The 23846-nt window shown below is 41.7% G+C and overlaps 1 protein-coding gene across 1 annotated transcript in view; it reads left to right on the forward strand.

Annotated features, from left to right (window-relative positions):
* Positions 1 to 17973: 17973 nt before the first annotated feature.
* The window catches only part of WDR11 (WD repeat domain 11), a 64197-nt gene continuing 58324 nt past the window's right edge, over positions 17974 to 23846 (forward strand). Inside the window, exons 1-2 of the mRNA XM_046026857.1 lie at positions 17974 to 18109; positions 19070 to 19181. Of these exons, the coding sequence (XP_045882813.1) occupies positions 18024 to 18109; positions 19070 to 19181 (198 nt within the window). The 5' untranslated portion in view covers positions 17974 to 18023. The remainder of the gene's footprint in view (positions 18110 to 19069; positions 19182 to 23846) is intronic.

Here is a 23846-nt window from a genome sequence, read left to right on the forward strand (position 1 = left end):
TGCCCACCAGCCTTCTGCTGGAGCCAACCTCCATGACTCACCAGATGTGTATCATGGTAGCCCACACAATGTCGCTCCTCTTCAAGGAACTTCCTTCTCAATGAGAGAAGTGTTCTTGGGAGATATGAGTCTTAGGGTCCATTGTCCCCTCTACAATCCAGAATTCTGCTGGCTTGGAGAAATGAGAGCGGAGCATAATGTCAGTTTGAACCCTATGAAAATGATCATATTCAACCATTTTTTGATGAAGAAAAATGGCAATTTCACATGATTCAGTCCAGAAACTGGTGAACTGATTCATTTGGGTGAATCCTTCTGAGCGTGCACTGCAGCATTTTGAGGTATAAAAGGGAGTGGACCTGCTTGCCAGGAGCCATTATTTGTAGGTGTGCGTGGAGGAAGAAGTGCACATCGGCACCCAGAAGAACAGGCCATGGTAGATGCTTAGCGTTTTTCACTGTCTAGCAACAGCAACAGACACTTTCTTAAAATAAAAAAAATTATGAATCATAAACATAGTGGCACTAAACCTTGAATCTGGAGATCCTAGAAAGACCTCCCAGAGAAGATACCAGATCTGATTTTTAAGGGAGGAGGAAGAGCTAGTCAAAGAAAGACAGCACAGTGTCCCAGACAGAAGAAACAGCATAAGTGAATTCCCAGCAGTGGGGGAAAAAGGGGGCATTATCCTGGCTTACAGTGAGATCCACAAAGCCTGCCTCACTGCCGTATCCCCAGTGGTCACGGATGGGTGGATGGTCTCCAGCTGGACCCACAGCACCAGCTCTAACAAGTGCTCTGTGAACATGTGTGACCTTGAATGAGGATGGGTGAGGCAGGGTGGGAGGAGAAGGGCAGGAGGCAGGGGAGGACACCACCATTGCTCAGTGGGACAGATCTGATCCAGGAGGGCATTGGGAATGCAGGTTTCAGAGCATAAAAGAAAATTTTTACGGTACCTGAAACACTGTTTTAGAAGAGTAAGTACTGTTCAGGGATGGAGAATTTCCCCAGTTTAAAAACTGATGCTGTGTTATTATCGCTTCCTCGAATCGTTACAGTACCTATGAAGGGACCTACTATCTCCTATTGTAGATTAATGAGCCCTAAGGCAAATTCTGTAATACCAATATAACGCCGACATGAACATATTACCGTGTAAAGACTGTTCTTATGGGCTAACTAAAGCAGAGAAGCGGTGGATTCCTCCATCATAAACACCATAAATGTCTTCCATAATGGCTGCTCCAACTACCCTTTCTGTCTGGGCTCTCAGCAGTAACTCACACCCCCACCTCCAGGGCCCCCAGAGAGCGCTCAGCTAGGAAAGGCAAGACTTAAAATGAGAACATTTTAATATTGCTGCCATTTTCCAGATGGCAAGTTATGGTAGGAACTAAAACATTATCAACATTTTTATATATCCGTGATTTTATATATACGCACATATATATAACATATATAGAATCAGAAGCATGAATTTCCATTTACTATACTGCTTCTCAATAAATAGCAGTATGTAGCTCATCAAGTTTTATAAAATGCTCTTTCCACAATGATGCAAGAATCCTAGTGGCTCTCCCGTTTAAAATATCTTAAGTGAAATTTAAGCCTGATCCGACAGAGAATTAGCTTTTATAACCACTACATTCTGCCACAAGAAGATTAATGGCCATTTTCCTTCTCCACTTTCTGTTGAAACCCTTGCAAATGAGACAAGATGTAGGGAACTTGACACACAGCAAAGTCAGGTGTGACTTTCCTAGTTAATCTGGATGGACACCCCTGGGTATTAACTTCACCTTCAAGAGAGCATCCTTCAGAGGTAGGAGCCCGCTTGTCATTACTCAGCTTGTTTGGCAGCCACTGGCTAGGTGTGTCTTGAGGCAGATGCCTGGGTCTGGTGGCAGTCTCCTACCATCTGAACCAGCCTCCCAGGTGTGAGGCTCAATGACTCACAGGAGAGGTGAGTTCCCTGCAGGGTCCACGTAGACAGTGACTCAAGATTCTGGGACGCAGCTCCTGCTACACCAATGCTCCCATGGGAACTGGAGCAGGCCAGGGAGAGGAGCAGCCTGAGGGGCGGGAGAGGGCTGGTACCTCCTGCACGTGCCACCTGGGTCATCACCTGAGGGCTTCCAAAATGGCTCCTTTTCATTAGCTTCTGTGGCTGACTCCTGGCCTAGAGTCAGACTCACTGTGACCACTACAGAACACCGCGTTGTCAAATGGCAGTGGGACAGTCAAGCAATGACTGTTTTTTCCATTAAAACGTTAAATTCTTTATATTTCAAAAAAATTCACCAAAAAAGGGCAGATTAAATTAGGAAAATACTTGCAAATGTCTGTATCTTGTTCCCGAGTGGAATATATTTACATTACATCGGATTATTGAGCGGGAAAGAGGGGAGTAAAAACAGTGCTTATGGTATGACCTCAATTTTACAAAAAGTAAAACATGTATATGCATTTTATTTTTTCTTTTTTTTTTCCATTTTATTTATTTTTTCAGCGTAACAGTATTCATTCTTTTTGCACAACACCCAGTGCTCCATGCAAAACGTGCCCTCCCCATCACCCACCACCTGTTCCCCCAACCTCCCACCCCTGACCCTTCAAAACCCTCAGGTTGTTTTTCAGAGTCCATAGTCTCTTATGGTTCACCTCCCCTCCCCAATGTCCATAGCCCGCTCCCCCTCTCCCAATCCCACCTCCCCCCAGCAACCCCCAGTTTGTTTTGTGAGATTAAGAGTCATTTATGGTTTGTCTCCCTCCCAATCCCATCTTGTTTCATTTATTCTTCTCCTATCCCCCTAACCCCCCATGTTGCTTCTCCATGTCCTCATATCAGGGAGATCATATGATAGTTGTCTTTCTCCGATTGACTTATTTCACTAAGCATGATACGCTCTAGTTCCATCCACGTCGTCGCAAATGGCAAGATTTCATTTCTTTTGATGGCTGCATAGTATTCCATTGTGTATATATACCACATCTTCTTTATCCATTCATCTGTTGATGGACATCTAGGTTCTTTCCATAGTCTGGCTATTGTAGACATTGCTGCTATAAACATTCGGGTACACGTGCCCCTTCGGATCACTATGTTTGTATCTTTAGGGTAAATACCCAGTAGTGCAATTGCTGGGTCATAGGGTAGTTCTATTTTCAACATTTTGAGGAACCTCCATGCTGTTTTCCAGAGTGGTTGGACCAGCTTGCATTCCCACCAACAGTGGAGGAGGGTTCCCCTTTCTCCACATCCTCTCCAGCATCTGTCATTTCCTGACTTGTTAATTTTAGCCATTCTGACTGGTGTGAGGTGATATCTCATTGTGGTTTTGATTTGTATTTCCCTGATGCCGAGTGACGTGGAGCACTTTTTCATGTGTCTGTTGGCCATCTGGATGTCTTCTTTGCAGAAATGTCTGTTCATGTCCTCTGCCCATTTCTTGATTGGATTGTTTGTTCTTTGGGTGTTGAGTTTGCTAAGTTCCTTATAGATTTTGGATACTAGCCCTTTATCTGATATGTCGTTTGCAAATATCTTCTCCCATTCTGTCAGCTGTCTTTTGGTTTTGTTAACTGTTTCCTTTGCTGTGCAAAAGCTTTTGATCTTGATGAAATCCCAATAGTTCATTTTTGCCCTTGCTTCCCTTGCCTTTGCCGTTGTTCCTAGGAAGATGTTGCTGCGGCTGAGGTCGAAGAGGTTGCTGCCTGCATTCTCCTCAAGGATTTGGATGGATTCCTTTCTCACATTGAGGTCCTTCATCCATTTGGAGTCTATTTTCGTGTGTGGTGTAAGGAAGTGGTCCAATTTCATTTTTCTGCATGTGGCTGTCCAATTTTCCCAGCACCATTTATTGAAGAGGCTGTCTTTTTTCCATTGGACATTCTTTCCTGCTTTGTCGAAGATGAGTTGGCCATAGAGTTGAGGGTCGATTTCTGGGCTCTCTATTCTGTTCCACTGATCTATGTGTCTGTTTTTGTGCCAGTACCATGCTGTCTTGATGATGACAGCTTTGTAATAGAGCTTGAAGTCCGGAATTGTGATGCCACCAACTTTGGCTTTGTTCTTCAATATTCCTTTGGCTATTCGAGGTCTTTTCTGGTTCCATATAAATTTTAGGATTATTTGTTCCATTTCTTTGAAAAAAATGGATGGTATTTTGATAGGGATTGCATTAAATGTGTAGATTGCTTTAGGTAGCATAGACATTTTCACAATATTTATTCTTCCAATCCAGGAGCATGGAACATTTTTCCATTTTTTTGTGTCTTCCTCAATTTCTTTCATGAGTACTTTATAATTTTCTGTGTATAGATTCTTAGTCTCTTTGGTTAGGTTTATTCCTAGGTATCTTATAGTTTTGGGTACAATTGTGAATGGGATTGACTCCTTAATTTCTCTTTCTTCAGTCTTGTTGTTGGTGTACAGAAATGCAACTGATTTCTGTGCATTGATTTTATATCCTGACACTTTACTGAATTCCTGTACAAGTTCTAGCAGTTTTGGAGTGGAGTCTTTTGGGTTTTCCACATATAGTATCATACCATCTGCGAAGAGTGATAGTTTGACTTCTTCTTTACCAATTTGGATGCCTTTAATTTCTTTTTGTTGTCTGATTGCTGAGGCTAGGACTTCTAATACTATGTTGAATAGCAGTGGTGATAATGGACATCCCTGCCGTGTTCCTGACCTTAATGGAAAAGCTTTCAGTTTTTCTCCATTGAGAATGATATTTGCGGTGGGTTTTTCATAGATGGCTTTGATAATATCGAGGTATGTGCCCTCTATCCCTACACTTTGAAGAGTTTTGATCAGGAAGGGATGCTGTACTTTGTCAAATGCTTTTTCAGCATCTATTGAGAGTATCATATGGTTCTTGTTCTTTCTTTTATTATTAATGTGTTCTATCACATTGATTGATTTGCGGATGTTGAACCAACCCTGCAGCCCTGGAATAAATCCCACTTGATCGTGGTGAATAATCCTTTTAATGTACTGTTGAATCCTATTGGCTAGTATTTTGGCGAGAATTTTTGCGTCTGTGTTCATCAAGGATATTGGTCTGTAGTTCTCTTTTTTGGTGGGATCCTTGTCTGGTTTTGGGATCAAGGTGATGCTGGCCTCATAGAATGAGTTTGGAAGTTTTCCTTCCATTTCTATTTTTTGGAACAGTTTCAGGAGAATAGGAATGAGTTCTTCTTTAAATGTTTGGTAGAATTCCCCTGGGAAGCCATCTGGCCCTGGGCTTTTGTTTGTTTGGAGATTTTTGATGACTGTTTCAATCTCCTTACTGGTTATGGGCCTGTTCAGGTTTTCTATTTCTTCCTGGTTCAGTTGTGGTAGTTTATATGTCTCTAGGAATGCATCCATTTCTTCCAGATTGTCCAATTTGTTGGCGTAGAGTTGCTCATAGTATGTTCTTATAATTGTCTGTATTTCTTTGGTGTTAGTTGTGATCTCTCCTCTTTCATTCATGATTTTATTGATTTGGGTCCTTTCTCTTTTCTTTTTGATGAGTCTGGCCAGGGGTTTATCAATCCTATTGATTCTTTCAAAGAACCAGCTCCTAGTTTCATTGATTTTTTTCTATTGTTTTTTTGGTTTCTATTTCATTGATTTCTGCTCTGATCTTTATGATTTCTCTTCTCCTGCTGGGTTTAGGGTTTCTTTCTTGTTCTTTCTCCAGCTCCTTTACGCGTAGGGTTAGGTTGTGTACTTGAGACCTTTCTTGTTTCTTGAGAAAGGCTTGTACCGCTATATATTTTCCTCTCAGGACTGCCTTTGCTGTGTCCCACAGATTTTGAACTGTTGTGTTTTCATTATCATTTGTTTCCATGAATTTTTTCAATTCTTCTTTAATTTCCTGGTTAGCCCATTCATTCTTTAGAAGGATGCTGTTTAGTCTCCATGTATTTGGGTTCTTTCCAGCTTTCGTCTTGTGATTGAGTTCTAGCTTCAGAGCATTGTGGTCTGAAAATATGCAGGGAATAATCCTAATCTTTTGATACCGGTTGAGACCTGATTTGTGACCCAGGATGTGATCTATTCTGGAGAAGGTTCCATGTGCACTAGAGAAGAATGTGTATTCTGTTGCTTTGGGATGAAATGTTCTGAATATATCTGTGATGTCCATCTGGTCCAGTGTGTCATTTAAGGCCTTTATTTCCTTGTTGATCTTTTGCTTGGATGATCTGTCCATTTCAGTGAGGGGAGTGTTAAAGTCCCCTACTATTATTGTATTATTATTGATGTGTTTCTTTGATTTTGTTATTAATTGGTTGATATAGTTGGCTGCTCCCACGTTAGGGGCATAGATATTTAAAATTGTTAGATCTTCTTGTTGGACAGACCCTTTGAGTAGGATATAGTGTCCTTCCTCATCTCTTATTATAGTCTTTGGCTTAAAATCTAATTGATCTGATAGAAGGATTGCCACCCCAGCTTTCTTCTGATGCCCATTAGCATGGTAAATTGTTTTCCACCCCCTCACTTTCAATCTGGAGGTGTCTTCGCGTCTAAAATGAGTTTCTTGTAGGCAACATACTGATGGGTTTTGTTTTTTTATCCATTCTGATACCCTGTGTCTTTTGATTGGGGCATTTAGCCCATTAACATTCAGGGTAACTATTGAGAGATATGAATTTAGTGCCATTAGTAGCCTGTAAGGTGACTGTTACTGTATATTGTCTCTGTACCTTTCTGATCTACTACTTTTAGGCTCTCTTTGCTTAGAGGACCCCTTTCAATATTTCCTGGAGACCTGGTTTGGTGTTTGCAAATTCTTTCAGTTTTTGTTTGTCCTGGAAGCTTTTGATCTCTCCTTCTATTTTCAATGATAGCCTAGCTGGATAGAGTATTCTTGGCTGCATGTTTTTCTCGTTGAGTGCTCTGAATATATCATGCCAGCTCTTCCTGGCCTGCCAGGTCTCTGTGGATAAGTCTGCCGCCAATCTAATATTTTTACCATTGTATGTTACAGACTTCTTTTCTCGGGCTGCTTTCAGGATTTTCTCTTTGTCACTAAGACTTGTCAATTTTACTATTAGGTGACGGGGTGTGGACCTATTCTTGTTGACTTTGAGGGGGGTTCTCTGCATCTCCTGGATTTTGATGCTTGTTCCCTTTGCCATATTAGGGAAATTCTCTCCAATGATTCTCTCCAATAGACCTTCTGCTCCCCTCTCTGTTTCTTCTTCTTCTGGAATCCCAATTATTCTAATGTTGTTTCGTCTTATGGTGTCACTTATCTCTCGAATTCTCCCCTCATGGTCCAGTAGCTGTTTGTCCCTCTTTTGCTCGGCTTCCTTATTCTCTGTCATTTGGTCTTCTATATCACTAATTCTTTCTTCTGCCTCATTGATCCTAGCAGTGAGAGCCTCCATTTTTGATTGCACCTCATTAATAGCTTTTTTGATTTCAACTTGGTTAGATTTTAGTTCTTTAATTTCTCCAGAAAGGGCTTTAATATCTCCAGAGAGGGTTTCTCTAATATCTTCCATGCCTTTTTCGAGCCCGGCTAGAATGTTCAGAATCGTCATTCTGAACTCTTGATCTGACATAGTACCAATGTCTGTGTTGATTAGGTCCCTAGCCTTCGGTACTGTCTCTTGTTCTTTTGTTTGTGGTGATTTTTTCCGCCTTGTCATTTTGTCCAGATAAGAGGATATGAAGGAGCAAATAAACTACTAATAGGGTGGCAAAGACCCCGGAAAAATGCGCTGTAACCAAATCAGAAGAGACCCCAAATTGTGGGGGGGAGAAAGGGGATAAAAAACAGGTTCTGAAAAAAAAAGAAAAAAAAAAAAAGAAAAGAAAAAAAATTTAAAAAATAAAACAAATAAAAAAATATAAAAAAGAAAGAAAAAATATATATATTTAGATGAACTAGTCAAAAAACGTTAAAAACGAAAAGGGTAAAAGTTTTAAAAAAATTTAGCAGAAGAAGAAAAAAGAAAAAAGAAAAAAAAATTGAAAAAAGAAAAAAAATTGAAAAAAGAAAAAAAAATTGAAAAAAGAAAAAAAAATTGAAGTAGCCGCAAGACTAAAGAATCATGGGGAGAAAGCCATGAGTTCCGTGCTTTGCTTTCTCCTCCTCTGGAATTGCTCTGCTGTCTTAGGAATTGAATCTGCTTTCTCCTTGATAGATGAACTTCGTCCTGGCTGGATATTTTGTTGATCTTCTGGGGGAGGGGCCTGTTGTAGTGACTCTCAAGTGTCTTTGCCCGAGGCGGGATTGCACGGCCCTTACCGGCGGCCGGACTAAGTAATCGGCTCGGGTTCGCTTTTGGGAGCTTCTGTTCCCTGAACGCTTTCCGTAGAGTTCCGGAGGACGGGAATGAAAATGGCGGCCTCCCAGTCTCCGGCCCGGAGGAGCCGAGAGCCTGGGGCCCCACTCCTCAGTGCGCCCCCAGAGGACAGCACCCAATCACTCCCGTATCCCCAGCCTCTAGCCGCGCTCGGAGCTCACCCAGCCCGCGACCAGTTCAAGGTAACCCCGAGCTGAGAGTTCAGTCCTCGGCTCTGTCTTGGCAGCCGGCTTCTCCGTTCTAATAGCTGCGAGCTCTCCGACACTCCGACACCCCCGATCCTTCTGTGACCCTGCGGGGCCTGGGGCCACGCTGGCCCCGCGTGGGCTTCACCCCGGTTTAGCCCCTGGAGCAATGTCCCTCAGTGGAACAGACTTTTAAAAGTCCTGATTTTGTGCTCCGTTCCTCCGCCGCTTGCCGGGAGCCGGCCCCTCCCCCCGCGGTCTATCTTCCCGTCGTTTTAGATTCACTTCTCCGCCAGTCCTACCTTTCAGAAAGTGGTTGATTTTCTGTTTCTAGAGTTGCTGTTCTTCTCTTCGCTCTCCCGTTGGATTGTAGGTGTTTGCAATGTTTAGATAAGCTATCGAGCTGATCTCCTGTTACCTGATGTAGTCTCAGGCTGCTACTTCTCCGCCATCTTGACTCCCACCCCCTGTATATGCATTTTAAAAGGAAGACACAGTCACTTAAAAGAAGCCCTTCTGACCAGTGATCATATAATTGATTTTTTTTGTATTTATGCTTTTCTAAAGCTTGCACATTTTCTATGTAAAAGCATTCCTACATTTACTTATTTTGTGATTTAGAAATTTTTAGTAAAAGAGAGATCCTTATACTCCCTCCTATAAATTATTTTAGGGAAATAACCCAATAGAATGGAAACCATTCATAGGCATAAAGATATTTACAGCAGCTTTCTCTTCATTATTTAAAAATTGGAAATAAATATCAGGCAACAGCAGAGACGCTAAGTAAGTCCACTCTACCAACTGCTGTAGAGTCATTCAAATGATAATTATGATGACTACCGACATATTACAAAAATAATTTTGATAGATTGTTCAAAGAAAAAGATTGACAAGATGTGGAGTATTACGCAACCATGTAAAATACATCTTCATTTGAACAACTGGGAGTAAATGTGTCAAGATGACAATGGATACAACAGCAAGTGAAGATTACAGACACATTTCTAAAAATTATAGTGTTCTTTGTATTTCAAAAGAGTGAAACAAGCATTCTGAATAAACGCTTTCAGTATAGGTCACGGGGAGGAGCCCCCTTGGTTTTATGTTGGTATCTGAGTCTCCTGATTCAGTCCATCTGCACTCACGCCTCATCACAGGGCAGATCTGACTTAAAAGTCAGTCAGTCACCTACCCTGGGCAGAAAGACAAATGCAACACTTAGAGATTCAAAGTTAACAGAGACAAACTGGCATTTATTTTTAATTACAGCAATTAGTGGAGCCTGTGAAAGACCAGACAGCATTATAGAGTCTGTAAACCTGTTAGAGCGGCTCACAATCTATTTCCACCCAAATCCAAGCTTGTTAAGAGCAAGAAATCAATGGAATCATTTTGCCCCCAAGAAATCATGATTATGTACCAGATACAATCTTGTTAGGTTAATCTAATTTATGAAATGCTATTCTGTGAACACACTGTTAAAGCACTGTTTACTTGGACTAATAAAATCTGATGAAGAAATCAAAAAAGAAAGTCCTCTAGTGTGTTCTTCCTTTAAAAACAGTCAATAACTAGATAAACGTACCCTGACAGAACCCAAGTAGCCCCAAGAATGAGACAGGCTGGCAGGTCAATTTTTTAGACAGGGTGGAAGAGATAAAGGGCCAGAATGGCATACTGAGAGGCAAAGGGTGACCTGGGTTCTCACCCCTCGTAGCCAGGACAGCCATTACACTGGAGAATCTCACACGCATTTTTATCCCCTAAAACCACCCGAAGTCACAATCTCGTGTCTGTCCAAATGCAAAGCTCTCCCCATTTCAAGCAACACCCTTCTTCCCCTCCTGTGCTAAGGGTCTAAGAGAAGCACATCCCTCACGTGACCTACTTGGGAGAAATGCATTTCGCCATGACCGCTTTTCTCCAAAAACATCCTTTAGTCTAATAAACCTCTATTACCATGTCACAAAGTGCAGTGACTAATCCATTGCACTGTCATAAGTACTTGCAGTTTGTAGACATGAAAGGCCATCAGTAATGACAGTGGCCAAATAATAAGTCAGCCTGATGGTCATTCCCAAGGAAGGAAGGGGTGGGCAGAAGGTGTTCAAGGAAAAATCCGAGGAAAGACAGATGCCAAGTCGAGGCTGTCAGTCCAGTGTTCCCTTTCATGTGGCACCCATGTAACTGGACGCATTTCCTTTAAAATGTTTTGACTGTGCTAAGTGTGCTCTCCTGTCCCCATATCATCCCCTGGGAGAATTTCATAGCTATTCCTGTATCTCACGTGGAGTGATTCTGTGTCATGGACAGAACCTTGGCTTTGGAGTGAGAAAACCTGGTGGATGGAGTTTCGCCTCTGCCTTTGGCTCGAAGTGGGATCTTGGGTCAGTCAATTAACCTGTCTGAGGTTAGGTTCCTTCATGAGAACATAGAGTTGGTGATACCTACCACTAAGAAAGCAGGTTGGGTTTGGAATTCACAGCTTTTGTTTAAATAATAGAGGACTGCCCAATTGAAAATACGAATGTGTTAAGAAAATAACAAATGCAATAAATGTCTTGGCACGTATTGATGCCATGGCTGGTAAGGAACTGAGCAACCAACATCCAGAGGTTTTGAGGGAGGACGAAGCCTGAGAAGCGAGGCTCAGAGGACCCAGGTCTGGAAGAGACATGCGGTAGCATCATCTTAAAGGCACTCAGGCTGTACCTCCCTCCTTTAGAAGCCTATCCTTGCAGCCACCCAAGGTGAGCCCCAAGCAGCGTCTACTATAATAGTAGAGTGTGGTTCTGAGGACAGCCATCCCTGCCCATGGCTCCTGACAGGGCACCACGGGGAGCTCGTCTGGCAGCTCTAGCAGGCCATGTCTTTGGCTGTGGGAAGACAGCTTCACCTTTTAGAAAGTGCTGATTTGTAACCTCCAGGCCCACTTCAGCATGGTCTTTCTAGAACTGTGATTTCCAAACACTGCCTGTTGTGTTCACTGTTGGTGACCCTTAAGCCTTTTTTTTTTTTTTTAAAGCTGGTCGCCATGGTTTTGGTATCCTTATGACTGATAACAAATTCAATGCCACTTTTACCCAAATCCTTATTAGTACTTCTCTCTCCCTTAAAAAAAAAGATTTTATTTATTTATTTATTTGACAGACACAGATCACAAGTAGGCAGAGAGGCAGACAGAGAGAGAAGTGGAAGCAGGCTCCCCGCTGAGCAGAGAGCCCGATGCGGGGCTCGATCCCAGGACCCTAAGATCATGACCTGAACTGAAGGCAGACGCTTAACCCACTGAGCCACCCAGGTATCCCTATCCCTATTAGTACTTCTCTTGCATGCTGTCCTTTAAAAAGGGAAGATCTTTCTTCACATTCAAGGTGTTATAGCTTAAACAGACCAGTGTTGTCCAGGAGGTCTAGATTCATTCCCAGCTCTGTCGGTAAACAGAAAGATGCTTAGGAATCTAAGTGCTACCTTAGCCTTTTAAAATATATTGTCTATTGTAAAATGCTCTTAATCATCCAAGGATAATTATTCTCCTGCCTCTAAATAATAGAAGAAAAAGAAGAGGTTTATGGAGGTCAAGTAATCTCTCTGTCCAAGGTCACAACAAATGCTTTTCTTTTATGGATGATAACTGTCCATGACTCCCCCAGGAGAGGAGGGCCAGGAGAAGAAAATCCAGAGCAAGGATTAAAAAGCTTAGCTAACTTGGAAAGTCCTTATCTCACTGCCTAACACATGATTAAATCCTCAACAAATGAGAGTTTGTATTAGTAATAGAAGGGCATTAAAAAGACCTGTAAAGGATTACATATCATGCATGCATGGTTTCCACGGACTCATGCACACAGGAGAGCTAGACGACATTTGGACAAGTGTGAAGGTCAGAAATCGAGCATGATTACCAACAGTGTGCCTGAAGTTGTTCATTAACTTGCCATTTTAAGTGAAATAAATTAAAAGAAAAACACGAATTAAAGCTGCACAAATAGTAAATTAAATAAAAAAATAAAATGAAGGAAGTAATAGGTGATCCACAGATTTTTCTCTTCAATCAATTTCATTATTCCTGGGGTGGGGGGCACCCTGTTCTCATACACAGTGTTTTAGCACCAGAATTATGTTCCCTTCCCTTTCCACAATTAGGCCAGAACCAGGTCACTGTCATCTTTCTTAGTTTGGGGAATAAGATCTTGACTGCACCGCTTAAACTTATTGGCAATATTTGCTCAGCCAAGTGGCTCAAATCTATGTTGTCACCTACAGAATGGGAGAAAGTTTTTCAAGTCTAATTAGAGACTATGTATCTAGAGTATACAAAGAACTTTTACAACTCAGTAGTAAAAGGACAACCAAACTTGAAAATGAGCAAAGGATCTGAACAGACATTTCTTCAAAGAATATATATAAAGGGGGATTGAGCACATAAAAAGATGTTCAGTATCATTAGCTATCCGGGAAATACAAATCAAAACCACTTCACACTCACTAGAATGACCACAATAAAAAAAAAAAAAAGACAGAGATAAGTAATGTTGGGATGTGGAGAAATTGGAATTTTTATACTGCTGATGAGAATGCTTCCTCTTTGGAAAACAGTCATGCAGTTCCTCAAGAACTTTAAACATAGAGTTACCATATGAGTCAGCAATTCCACTCCTTAATATATACCCAAGAGAAATGAAAAGACATGTTCACACAAAAAAGCGTACAGGCATGTTTCTAGCAGTGGCGTTTGTTATAACTGGAAAGTAGAAACAACACAAATGCTCATCAATGGGGGAGTGGATACATAAAAGGTGGTATATCCAAACGATGAAATGTTACGCAGCAATGAAGAGGAATAAGGTATGGATGCATGCTTCAACACAAACAAATCTTGAAAGCATTACACTAGAAGAAAGAAGCCAGGCATAAAGGGTTACATGGGATATGATTCCATTCATATGAAACATCTAGAAGAGACATGTTTATGGAGACAGGAGAGCAGTGGCTGCCTAGGGATGGGGAAGGGGCCAGGGAGGTCGGGAAGAAGTGGGGAGTGACTGTTAATGGGGACAAGTTTTCTTTATGAAGTGACTAAAAACATCCTAAAACTGATGGAGGTTGCGGCCGCAAAACTCTGTGAACATCACCAAATTGTGTGTGTTCGGTAGATGAATTACAGGGTTTATAAATCCTGTCTCTATAAATCTGTGTTGTTGATTGATCCCGTCCTTCCAGGCAGCTGGAATTCACTGCAGGTGGGCTGTGGAGGGGGTTGTGTCATGGAGGGCAGCATGGTGTGGCCGGTAGTTAACAGCATGAGTTTGGGAATCAGACTCATCCAAGTTCCAACACTGGCTCTGACTCCTGTTGGCTGCGTAACTTCAGACAACTCTATGAATCTTCATTTTTGTCATCTATAGGACACTTGTGATCATGGTCTTGTGAATTTGAGTCGGTTAAGGGAGATGATACAGGTAAAGGGTAGATCATAGCGCCTGACGCTTCAGGAGTCTTCAGCAGTAAGGTATCGACTTCATCATCTTCATCCTCAACATCTCCATCATGTTCAAATCTATTTACCAGCGTTTTTTTCCAACGTGACCTTGGAAAGTTAATGAAGTAAGTGCTTTGTTCAGTTATCTATTATTTCCATCTTTTTTTTTAAAGATTTTATTTATTTATTTGACAGAGAGAAATCACAACAAGGCAGAGAGGCAGGCAGAGAGAGAGAGAGGGGGAAGCAGGCTCCCTGCTGAGCAGAGAGCCCGATGAGGGACTCGATCCCAGGACCCTGAGATCATGACCCGAGCCGAAGGCAGCGGCTTAACCCACTGAGCCACCCAGGCGCCCCTATTATTTCCATCTTTATCCCTAAGCAGAATAGCAATCAGAAATATCACCATTGGGGTAGCTCAGGTCCTGGGATCTAAACCCCCACATTGGGCTCCCCACTCAGCAGTGAGTCTGCTTATCCCTCTCCCTCTGCCTCTCCACCCCTCACCCCTGTTCATATTCTCTCTTGCTCATGCTCTCTCTCACTCTCTCTCTCAAATAAAGAAATAAAAAATTTTTTAAAAGAAATATCACCATTATACACTCGACACTTGAACAATGAGGGGCTTGGTGTGCCAACCCCCATGCAGTTGAAATTCTGCATATAAATTTTGGATCCCCAAAATCTTCACTACTAATAGCCCGCAGTTGACTGGAAGCCTTACCGATAGCATAAATAGTTTTTTTTTTTAAGATCTTATTTATTTATTTGACAGGCAGAGATCACAAGGAGGCATAGAGGCAGGCAGAGAGAGAGAGGTGGAAGCAGGCTCCCTGCTGAGCAGAGAGCCCGATGTGGGGCTCGATCCCAGGACCCCGGGATCATGACCTGAGCTGAAGACAGAGGCTTTAACCCACTGAGCCACGCAGGAGCCCATAAAATAAATAGTTGATTAACACATATTTTGTGTGTTATATGTTCTATACTGTATTCTTACAATAAAGTAAGCTAGAGAAAAGAAAATGTTGTTAAGAAAACCATGAGGAAGAGAAAATACAGTCCTGTATTTACTGAAAAACATCTGCATAGAAGTCGAGTCCAAACTCATGTTGTTCAAGGGTCATTCATATTCTTATCTCCACCAATTTTAAAAGAAAGAGAGGGAAAAAAGAGTTACTCTAGTTTACGGATGCAAGTGATATAGCACTGGACAGATGCTCTGGGTCCCCATTACCACGCTTTGGAGTTCATGTCTTCTGGCATGGGCATGAGGCAAAATAGTAGTTTTTCAGTCATGGGAAGAGAAGCGTAGGTTCTGTCCTATTAAAGAGATCAATAGTTCAGTCTGTTCAATATTCTGTGTCCACATCGGCCAAGACAGATGCTTCAAAGAAGGCCATAAATATCCATTAACATATTTAATTCACACTCTTGTACCATGGGAAACATATCCTTGTCTCAGTACCAGCTGCTTATCCATCCTTGCCCTGAGTACTCAACATTCATGTCCTCAAGGTAGCTTGCAGATTTAAACTAATTAATCCCTCTTCCTCCAAGAGGGTTACTTGCTGTTCTTCTCCATCTGTGAGCACCATCACTGACGCCTTGTTGTCACCTCAAGCCCTCATTGACCTTATGCTTATGGCCATTTAAAACTCCTGCTCCTCGGGTGCCTGGGTGGCTCAGTGGATTAAAGCCTCTGCCTTCGGCTCAGGTCGTGATCCCAGGATTCCTGAGATCAAGCCCCGTATCAGACTCTCTGCTCAGTAGGGAGTCTGCTTCCCTTCCTCTCTCTCTGCCTGCCTCTCTGCCTACTTGTGATCTCTGTCTGTCAAATAAATAAATAAATAAAATCTTTTAAAAAAATAAGACGCCTGCTCCTTTAATCATTTATTGAGGACCAACTGCATATCAGGATGAGTGGTTGGCATTGGGGACAAAGAAAGATTGGGATTTGGTTTCTTTTTTTTTTTTTAAGATTTTATTTATTTATTTGACAGGCAGAGATCACAAGTAGGCAGAGAGGCAGACAGAGAGAGAAGCGGAAGCAGGCTCCCCGCTGAGCAGAGAACCCGATGCGGGGCTCGATCCCAGGACCCTGGGACCATGACCTGAGCTGAAGGCAGAGGCTTTAACCCACTGAGCCACCCAGGCGCCCCTGGGATTTGGTTTCTTTCTGAAAGGAGTTCAAAGTTTAGTAGGTGTATTTTTTCTCTATTATTGCAGTTGCCTAAAAATATGTTAGTCTCCCTTTCTAGACATACATATATGCAGATAACAATCAAGTAGGGTATGTATGTTGAAATAACACAGATTAGCACAGGAGACTGATTTCTCAGAGGTCATTATACAATATTTCCACTCATATCACATTGGCCAGAATTTAGTCCTATGGCTTGATCTAGTTGTAAGGGAAGCTGGGATATGTGTTCATTTCATGGAATGACAATGTGCTCAGACACAAATGGTGCTTCTGTCCCTATGAAAGAAGGGGAAAATGAGTTTGGGGAGCCAGTTCATAAATTCTGTCACAGGAAGCATCAAAGAGTTTTAATAAGGGAGTGATAAATTTAGACCTATGGTTATTGGCATCTCTGGTTGCCCCAAAAACAGGAGGGAAAAGTGTGGGGCAGGACAGGAAAGGGAAGCAGCAGCAGTTGCCAGAGAACAATTAAGAGACCAAACGCGCTCACTGACTTTAACTACTAAGATGCTTTTGGAGATGATCTTTGAGAAAGCTGTTTTCTCAGAGTGAGGAGGTGCACAAAAAAACCCTGACGTGACAACATCACCAATTATTTTGTCATTTGTGTTGAACACATTAGAGAAGAAGCAGACATCTGACAAAATTATTGCTGGGAAAAAATCATGGCAAGTGTTAATAGTAAAGGGTATTGTGAAAGATTCAAATGAAGTAAGGATTGTAAGAGAGTCACTAAACAGAGTGGGATGGATGCTGAAGTAGTACGACCTGAGCCCCTCGTCTGCTTCAATCCTCCGAACACCAGGAACTTCTGACTTTTGTCAGTTCCAACTCCATCACCTCCTGGAATGCATCATTCTATTTTGAACCAAAATAAGGAGACTATAACACCTGTTAACTAGATAGCTAAACATACATCAGATGGTGACTGCAAACTCTGCCAAGCACCAATCCTAAATCTTTCCCAACAAGTGTGCAACCTTGCGGTTTGTGCCTTTTTCAGACTGAGCTCCCACTCCCTGGCAATTCAGAGAATACATTCGATTCCAGAGAACTCTGTGCTCCATGGATTACAACCCGTAAAACCCCAAATAAATGCTTTAGTTGCTTTACACACTCTTCTTATGGATCAACAGTGTAGATGATGCGCTGAGCACAGAGGAGAGGGAGACAGAGGAAAGACTGCGAGCGACAGAGACAGAGGAGAAACTGCAAAATGAAAGCTGACCCTCCCACGCCCCCAGCACCTGGCCTCAGGAGTCATGTATTTTTTCAAGTATTTTCAAGACTAGAAGTGGAGTGGTCTCCATATTTAGAAATTGTTTACATTGGAGCCATTCATCTCATTCCTTCTAACCATCTCACCCCGTTATAGTCCTATATTTGTTCTATAAACTTCTTGAGAGCTGGGGTTCTCCGCTTCTCCTCTTCGCCTCACACCCGATGCCTACAACAGTGCCTGGCATTGGGTCGCTGTCCTGAGCTAACAGACCAAAGTCAGAAAGGCTAACTGGGGCTTTCAGTTCTTGCTTTTCACGATTTCCTGCAGGGTACAGAGGCCTACGCAGTCCCAACGTGAAGAAAACAGTGGAAAGCAGCACAGCGGCTCCCTGCTCCGGCTGGCAGCCCCAGGTGGGCGGGCGGACTTTGAAGGAGGCTGAACCCCTGAGCCCGGAACCTGAAGAAGGCGGAATCCAAGGTGGTGGAAACTTGCACCCGACGGAACCAAACGACGGCGCTCACGGAGCCACCCGGACTCTGTTAGGAACGGAAGCGCAGTGGCCGCCGCTTCCGGGTTGCCGGTGGGCGCCGAGGGCTGGCCTGAGCCGAGGCGATGTTGCCCTTCACTGTGAACTTCAAGGTGTCGGCGCGCACCCTCACTGGGGCCCTCAATGCTCACAACAAGGCGGCGGTGGACTGGTGAGGGCGCCGGGCTGGGCCATGAGTGTGTAGGGGAAGGGGAACAAGAGGTTTCACCCCCGGTTCCTTTGGCCTCGCGAAGCCTGGGTGCTGCCCTCGCGCTAGAGGTTTTCTTTAAATGCGGGGTTTTTGTTGTTCCTATGAAAACAGTAAATGCCCCAGGTGTGAACCTTCCCTGTGCGAATATAGTTGCCCTGTTTCTCCCAAATGTGTTTCTCTTTCCCCAAAGCCTGCCTTCCCATCCCATTCGCTCGTCTTCACCCGCCCTCCCAACGCCAGACTCCTCTCTCTGCACCATCAGCCCCCCTGCTCCCTGTCTCCTCCCCAGTTTATCTTTCTCTTTTCTCTCTTTCGTATCCCTGTTTCTTACCTTTCGTCATTGCACAACTTGCCAGACCCTGTGCCAGGCGCCTGTACCCTCACCTGTCATCTCCCCTTGACCTTTTCACTGTAAACTAGCACCGCAACTCTGAACGTTAATGCTTAGATATAAAGCGAAATTCTGCGGGTGGGGCTGCTGGGAATGTTGGCAAGAGGGAGGAAACCTTCTGTCCAGTGTTTGTCTTTTTATCTGGTTGGAAGGGCCAGGACTAGTCACAGATGCTTACGGAACATGGTCTCAGGGGCCTTGTTGTGGAGTGCTCAGGATTCGAAGTTGAGTAAGACAAGGTGCATGTCCTTAAAGACAAATAGACGACGGGTATGTTTGTACATCTTCAGGGATGTACGTGCATGTCACTTAGAGTCTTTTTTTTCTCTCCATGAAAAACGAATGTCAACGTTTTTAGGTCAGCTGGACATTTTATTTAAATGGGATTAGGCAAAAAACTGGCCTTTATGCCTCAATAATGATTTTGTTCATGGTAGTACATATTAGATATGTGAGTGATTTTAGCATGCCTCTTGGCAAGAGAGAAGTCTTTGTTTTGTACTTAAATTTTAATATCACTGTTTTGTTAGGGGCTGGCAAGGTTTAATTGCTTATGGATGTCACTCACTTGTGGTAGTGATCGATTCCAATACTGCCCAGACTCTTCAAGTTTTGGAAAAACATAAAGCTGATGTGGTCAAGGTAAGTCAAATCCCACTTTCACCCTATAACATATTGCCTATTCTGAAGTTTTAAATATCAGTAGATTCCTATTAAATGATGTATGTAAATGTTAAATAGCTTTTAAACATAATAATTCATTTGGGGTAGCCTCACATTTCCGTATATATGATTTAATGACAATCCAGGATGAGCTATTAAATGCTAGGTCTTAGGTGATTTTAAAGATGATGGATAACACCCGTTCTGCCATTTACCAGAACACTCATTCATTCATTAGTTTTGAGCAGTTAGCATATGCTAAGGATATAGAGACGAAAGCCCTCAAGCAATTTGTTGTCTAGTGAGGAACAATGAAAACACAGACATACAGTATGCTAAGTGAATGCGTAGGGACAAAGGAGGCTACCTGAGACCTAGTTGTAGGGATCAGGGCAGGATCACAGCAGTCTTTCCAGTTTTGGGACTGGTAAACAGTAGTAAACTGAGTGAAGAATGGGAGAAGGAGCACCGCAGGGAAAAAGAAGACTATACACAACAGTAAGCAGTGGCTAGAAGTTGGGATGTGGCTAAAGGATGATGGAAGAGGAAGCAGCCAGGGAAATTCATCTGTCCTAAAAGTGTTAGAAGGGTCTGAAGGAATTTGGGTTTTTAACTAGGCAATTGATAAGGGCGTATTTGTATTCTAGAAAAATTTACTCTGGCAGCAGGATTTCTTGGAGAAAGGTAAGATGAGGCAGTGAGATCATTTAGGAGACTTTTGCAGAAATTTTGGCAGGAAATTCTAAGGGCCTAAAATAAAGCTGAGGCAGGAAGGAGTCATATTCAGGAGCTGCTGAAGAAATAAACTTGATAGCTTTTATAGTAATCAGCTTAGGGAGAGTCAGGGACTAGAATGATTCCAAGTTCTCTTTAAATAACTGAATGATAGTGTTGCTATGACAAGGGGAATAGGTGTGAAATCGGTGAGTTTAAGTTTTCCAAATGCAAAGTCTGAGATGCCTGGTGCAATTGAATTACAGTGATCTGAAATCTTAGGGAAGATTAGAGATCAAGATCTGGGGGTTTTGGTTTATTTCTTTTTGATAGCAGCTTTATTGAGATAAAGCATAAAATTTACCAGCTTATAGTGGACAATTCCATGGTTTTTAATATAGTCATAGAATTGTGTAGCCAGCACTGCAGTTACATCACACCGAGAAGAAGCCCTGCATCTTTTAGTAGCTGCTTCCCATCCCCTCATTCCCTTCATCCTTAGGTATCCAGTAAAATACTTTGTCTCTAGATTTGTCTATTCTAGACATTTCATATAAATTAAAACAATATGTGCTCTTTTGTGCCTAGCTTCTTTCCCCTTCTTTCATTCAAGGTTCATTTGCGTTTTAGTGTGTGTCAGTACTCTGTACCTTTTTATTGGTGAATAATACTCTACTCTACCAGTATACCACATTCATGTATTGATGGACATTTAGATACTTCTCACCTTCTAGGCATTATGAATAATGTTGCTGTGAACTTTAATGTGAAAGTTTTTGTGTGGACATGTGTTTTCATTTCTCTTGGGTACATACAGAGGAGTAGAATTGCTGACTCATATGGTAACTCTGTGTTTAACTTTTTGAGGAACTTCCAGACTATTTCCAAAGACTTTACCATTTTACATTCCTACTAGCTGTATATGAGGATTCTAGTTTCTCCGTGTCCTCACCAACATCTCTTATTATCTGTCCTTTTGATTCTAGCCATCCTGTTGGATGTGAAGAGGTTCTCACTGTGGTTTTGGTTTGCATTTCCCTGGTGGCTAATGATGTTGGGCATCTTTTCATGTGTTAATTGGCCATTTGTATATCTTCTTTGAAAAGTGTCTATTCAGTCCTTGGCACATTTTAAATTGTCTTTTAATTATTGAGCTATTAGAATTCTTTATGTAGTCTACATAGAAGTCCCATATGAGATACATGGTTGGTAAATATTTTCTTTCATTCTGTAAGCTGTCTTATACTTTCTTGATGGTGTCCAGGGAAACACTAAAGTTTTTAATTTTGATGTCCAATTTATCTATTTTACTTCTTTTTCTTCCATTGTTTAGATTTACACCTTTGTTTTCTTCTAAGAATTTTATCATTTTAGCTCTTGCATTCAGGTTCTTGATCCATTTTGACTTAATTTTTCTATGTAATGTGAAATAGGGGAAAATGCAGCTGTTTTTTGTATATTGACCTATGTCCTGTGGTCTTGCTAAACCCGTTAGATCTAGTAACTTTTGAGGGGATTTTTTACATAGACAGTTAATGTTATCTGCAGATAATGACAGTTTAATTTTTTCATTGATAATCTATGTGTCGTCTTTTTTTTTTTTTTTTTTCCTTGTCATATTGCATTGGCTGGGGCTGATACTATCATGAATAGGAGTAGTAAGGTGACACTCTTGTCCTGTTCCTGAGCCTGGGGGGAAGGCATTCAGTCTCTTACCATTAGGCATAGGGTTTTATTTTGAAAAAAATATGTTCTCCCTCCCCTCCATTTCCCTGATCTTTTTGGCATTTCTGGCATTTTTATTTCTCACTGTAGACCCAGGTTTCAGTCTGGTATTATATTCCCTTTGCCTGAAGAATTTCCTTAAAAGTCCTTGAGGTGTTTATCTAATATAGGTTGATTCTCTTGGTTTTTATTTGCCCATGAAAACATTTCACCTGTTTTTGCTCTTGTGATACTTGAAAGATATTCCGCTATCAGATTGCCTAATTTCTGAGAGAAATTCTTATCTTTATTTCTCTACCTTTGAAAGATATTCCACTATCTATCAGCTTGCATAATTTCTGAGAGAAATTCTTATCTTTATTTCTCTACCTGCAGTGTATATTTTCTTGTCTGATTGCCTTCAAGATTTTCTCTTTATCCTTAGTTTTCAGCAGTTTGATTGTGATTATATCCGGGTATCTAGGTGATTAAAAAAAAATACACAAACACACACTGCTTGGGGTTTACCGAAATGGAATTCAAGCACTTATATACATAGATACAATCAGTTCTTATCCGTGGTAGTTTTATTCTGTAAAGTTGCTTCAAACACTGAAATTAACAAATACTGAAATGTTGATTGCTCATGGGGAAATACAGGTTAGGTTCTTGTGAACCTCTTGTCACAACATTTTCATCAACTGAGCAATACATAGCTTTGTTTTGTGTTTGTTTTGTTGATTCATTAACATCGAACTCACAGGCAGCAGCACTACAACTCCTGCGTGCACAGAGCTTATCCCCCATGTTTGTTCCACAGTGCACATCACGACTTCTTGTGCTTGGGACCACTAGGCAGCACTTCACCATGTGCTTAGGGACCATTTTGAATTTGAACAGTGAAATCATCAATAAAGAGCACAGAAATGCTCCCCCCCCAAAAAAAAGTGGTGCTGTATAGACCACAAAAAAGATATTCGTTTGCATTATGAGAGCTGAAATAAGAACATTTTATTTCACCTGGGAATACGCATGTATGTTGGGTGACTCAACGTTTTCACCACTCTGCATGTGTCTCATTGACTGTGAAAGTGCTGCAGGTATTACTTTTAAATAAAATCACAAATTTGAGTGAGTGGGCAAACACATCTGCAAAGAATGCGGATTGACTGTGCATCCGCTAAATAGAAATGCGCACACACACACGTTCAAACATGCGCACTTGTGCGTGTACACACTCTTACACATTTCATTTTAGAAAATTCTGGCCTAAGGAAAAGACGCGTTGTAACAGAATCTTAAGGCTTATCAACACTGACGTTCAGAAAACTTTTTGTTTCCATCTTTTTTATGAATTCTTTAGGAATACTATAAGAAAGGCACACTTCCCTACCTTGGCATTAGGTATGAGTGCATTTACATATATGTACACACGTGTCTGTATACATATTTTATATAGTCTATATTTGACGATTCTGTGGTGTTTGGGTTCATTTATTAAGCACCTGCTCGCTGAGCACTAGCTTTGGTGGTGGGTAGATCTGGGAATAGAAATGTGAACAAGGCCTGCGTGATCCTACCCAATGGAGCTTACAGTTCGTGGGTTGGTGGTGGGTCAAAACGGGGTAAACAAAGCCATTACAAATTGCTGTTTGTTAAGTGCTTTGAAGAAGACAAACTGGATGCTGAGCTAGAACAAAGGGAAGGTTGTGGCCATGGAAGGCCATGGCTTAGGGTGAAATGGAGACGTGTGTTTTATTCATGACTCTGTCAGTATTTAATGTTCAGGATTAACCTGATTTGTGCTGGAATCTTGTGGTTTTTATTGTAAAAACTCCATTCTTAATGATATTGCTAGAGGTATGAAGCACATTTTTTTTAAGGAAAAAAATTAACATCTTTTTTCCAGTTTCATGAGAAGGACAGCTAAAGGGCTTTTTGCTTGCTTTTATTTTTTTCCATTTTTTCCTCTGCAAGGCTTTGGTAGTTCTAAGTTGTCTTCTTTTAATTAGGAGAGCAGGGTACAGAAAACCATTCTACTTAATAATTAAGGTGTTTAGATGTTTTGTCATGATTAGATGTTATGATTGTACTGCAACTTAAAAAAAATCACAAATAATAAAAGTCTGACTTTTGAGATGGAAAACAATTTCCTGTTAATTCTTTATAAATATTTTTGTGATGTAAGTGTAGAATGTAGTTTGGGTTCTGGTTGATGTTTTATGA

Source organism: Meles meles, chromosome 13 (assembly GCF_922984935.1).
Source record: "Meles meles chromosome 13, mMelMel3.1 paternal haplotype, whole genome shotgun sequence".
Classification (NCBI taxonomy): Eukaryota; Metazoa; Chordata; class Mammalia; order Carnivora; family Mustelidae; genus Meles; species Meles meles.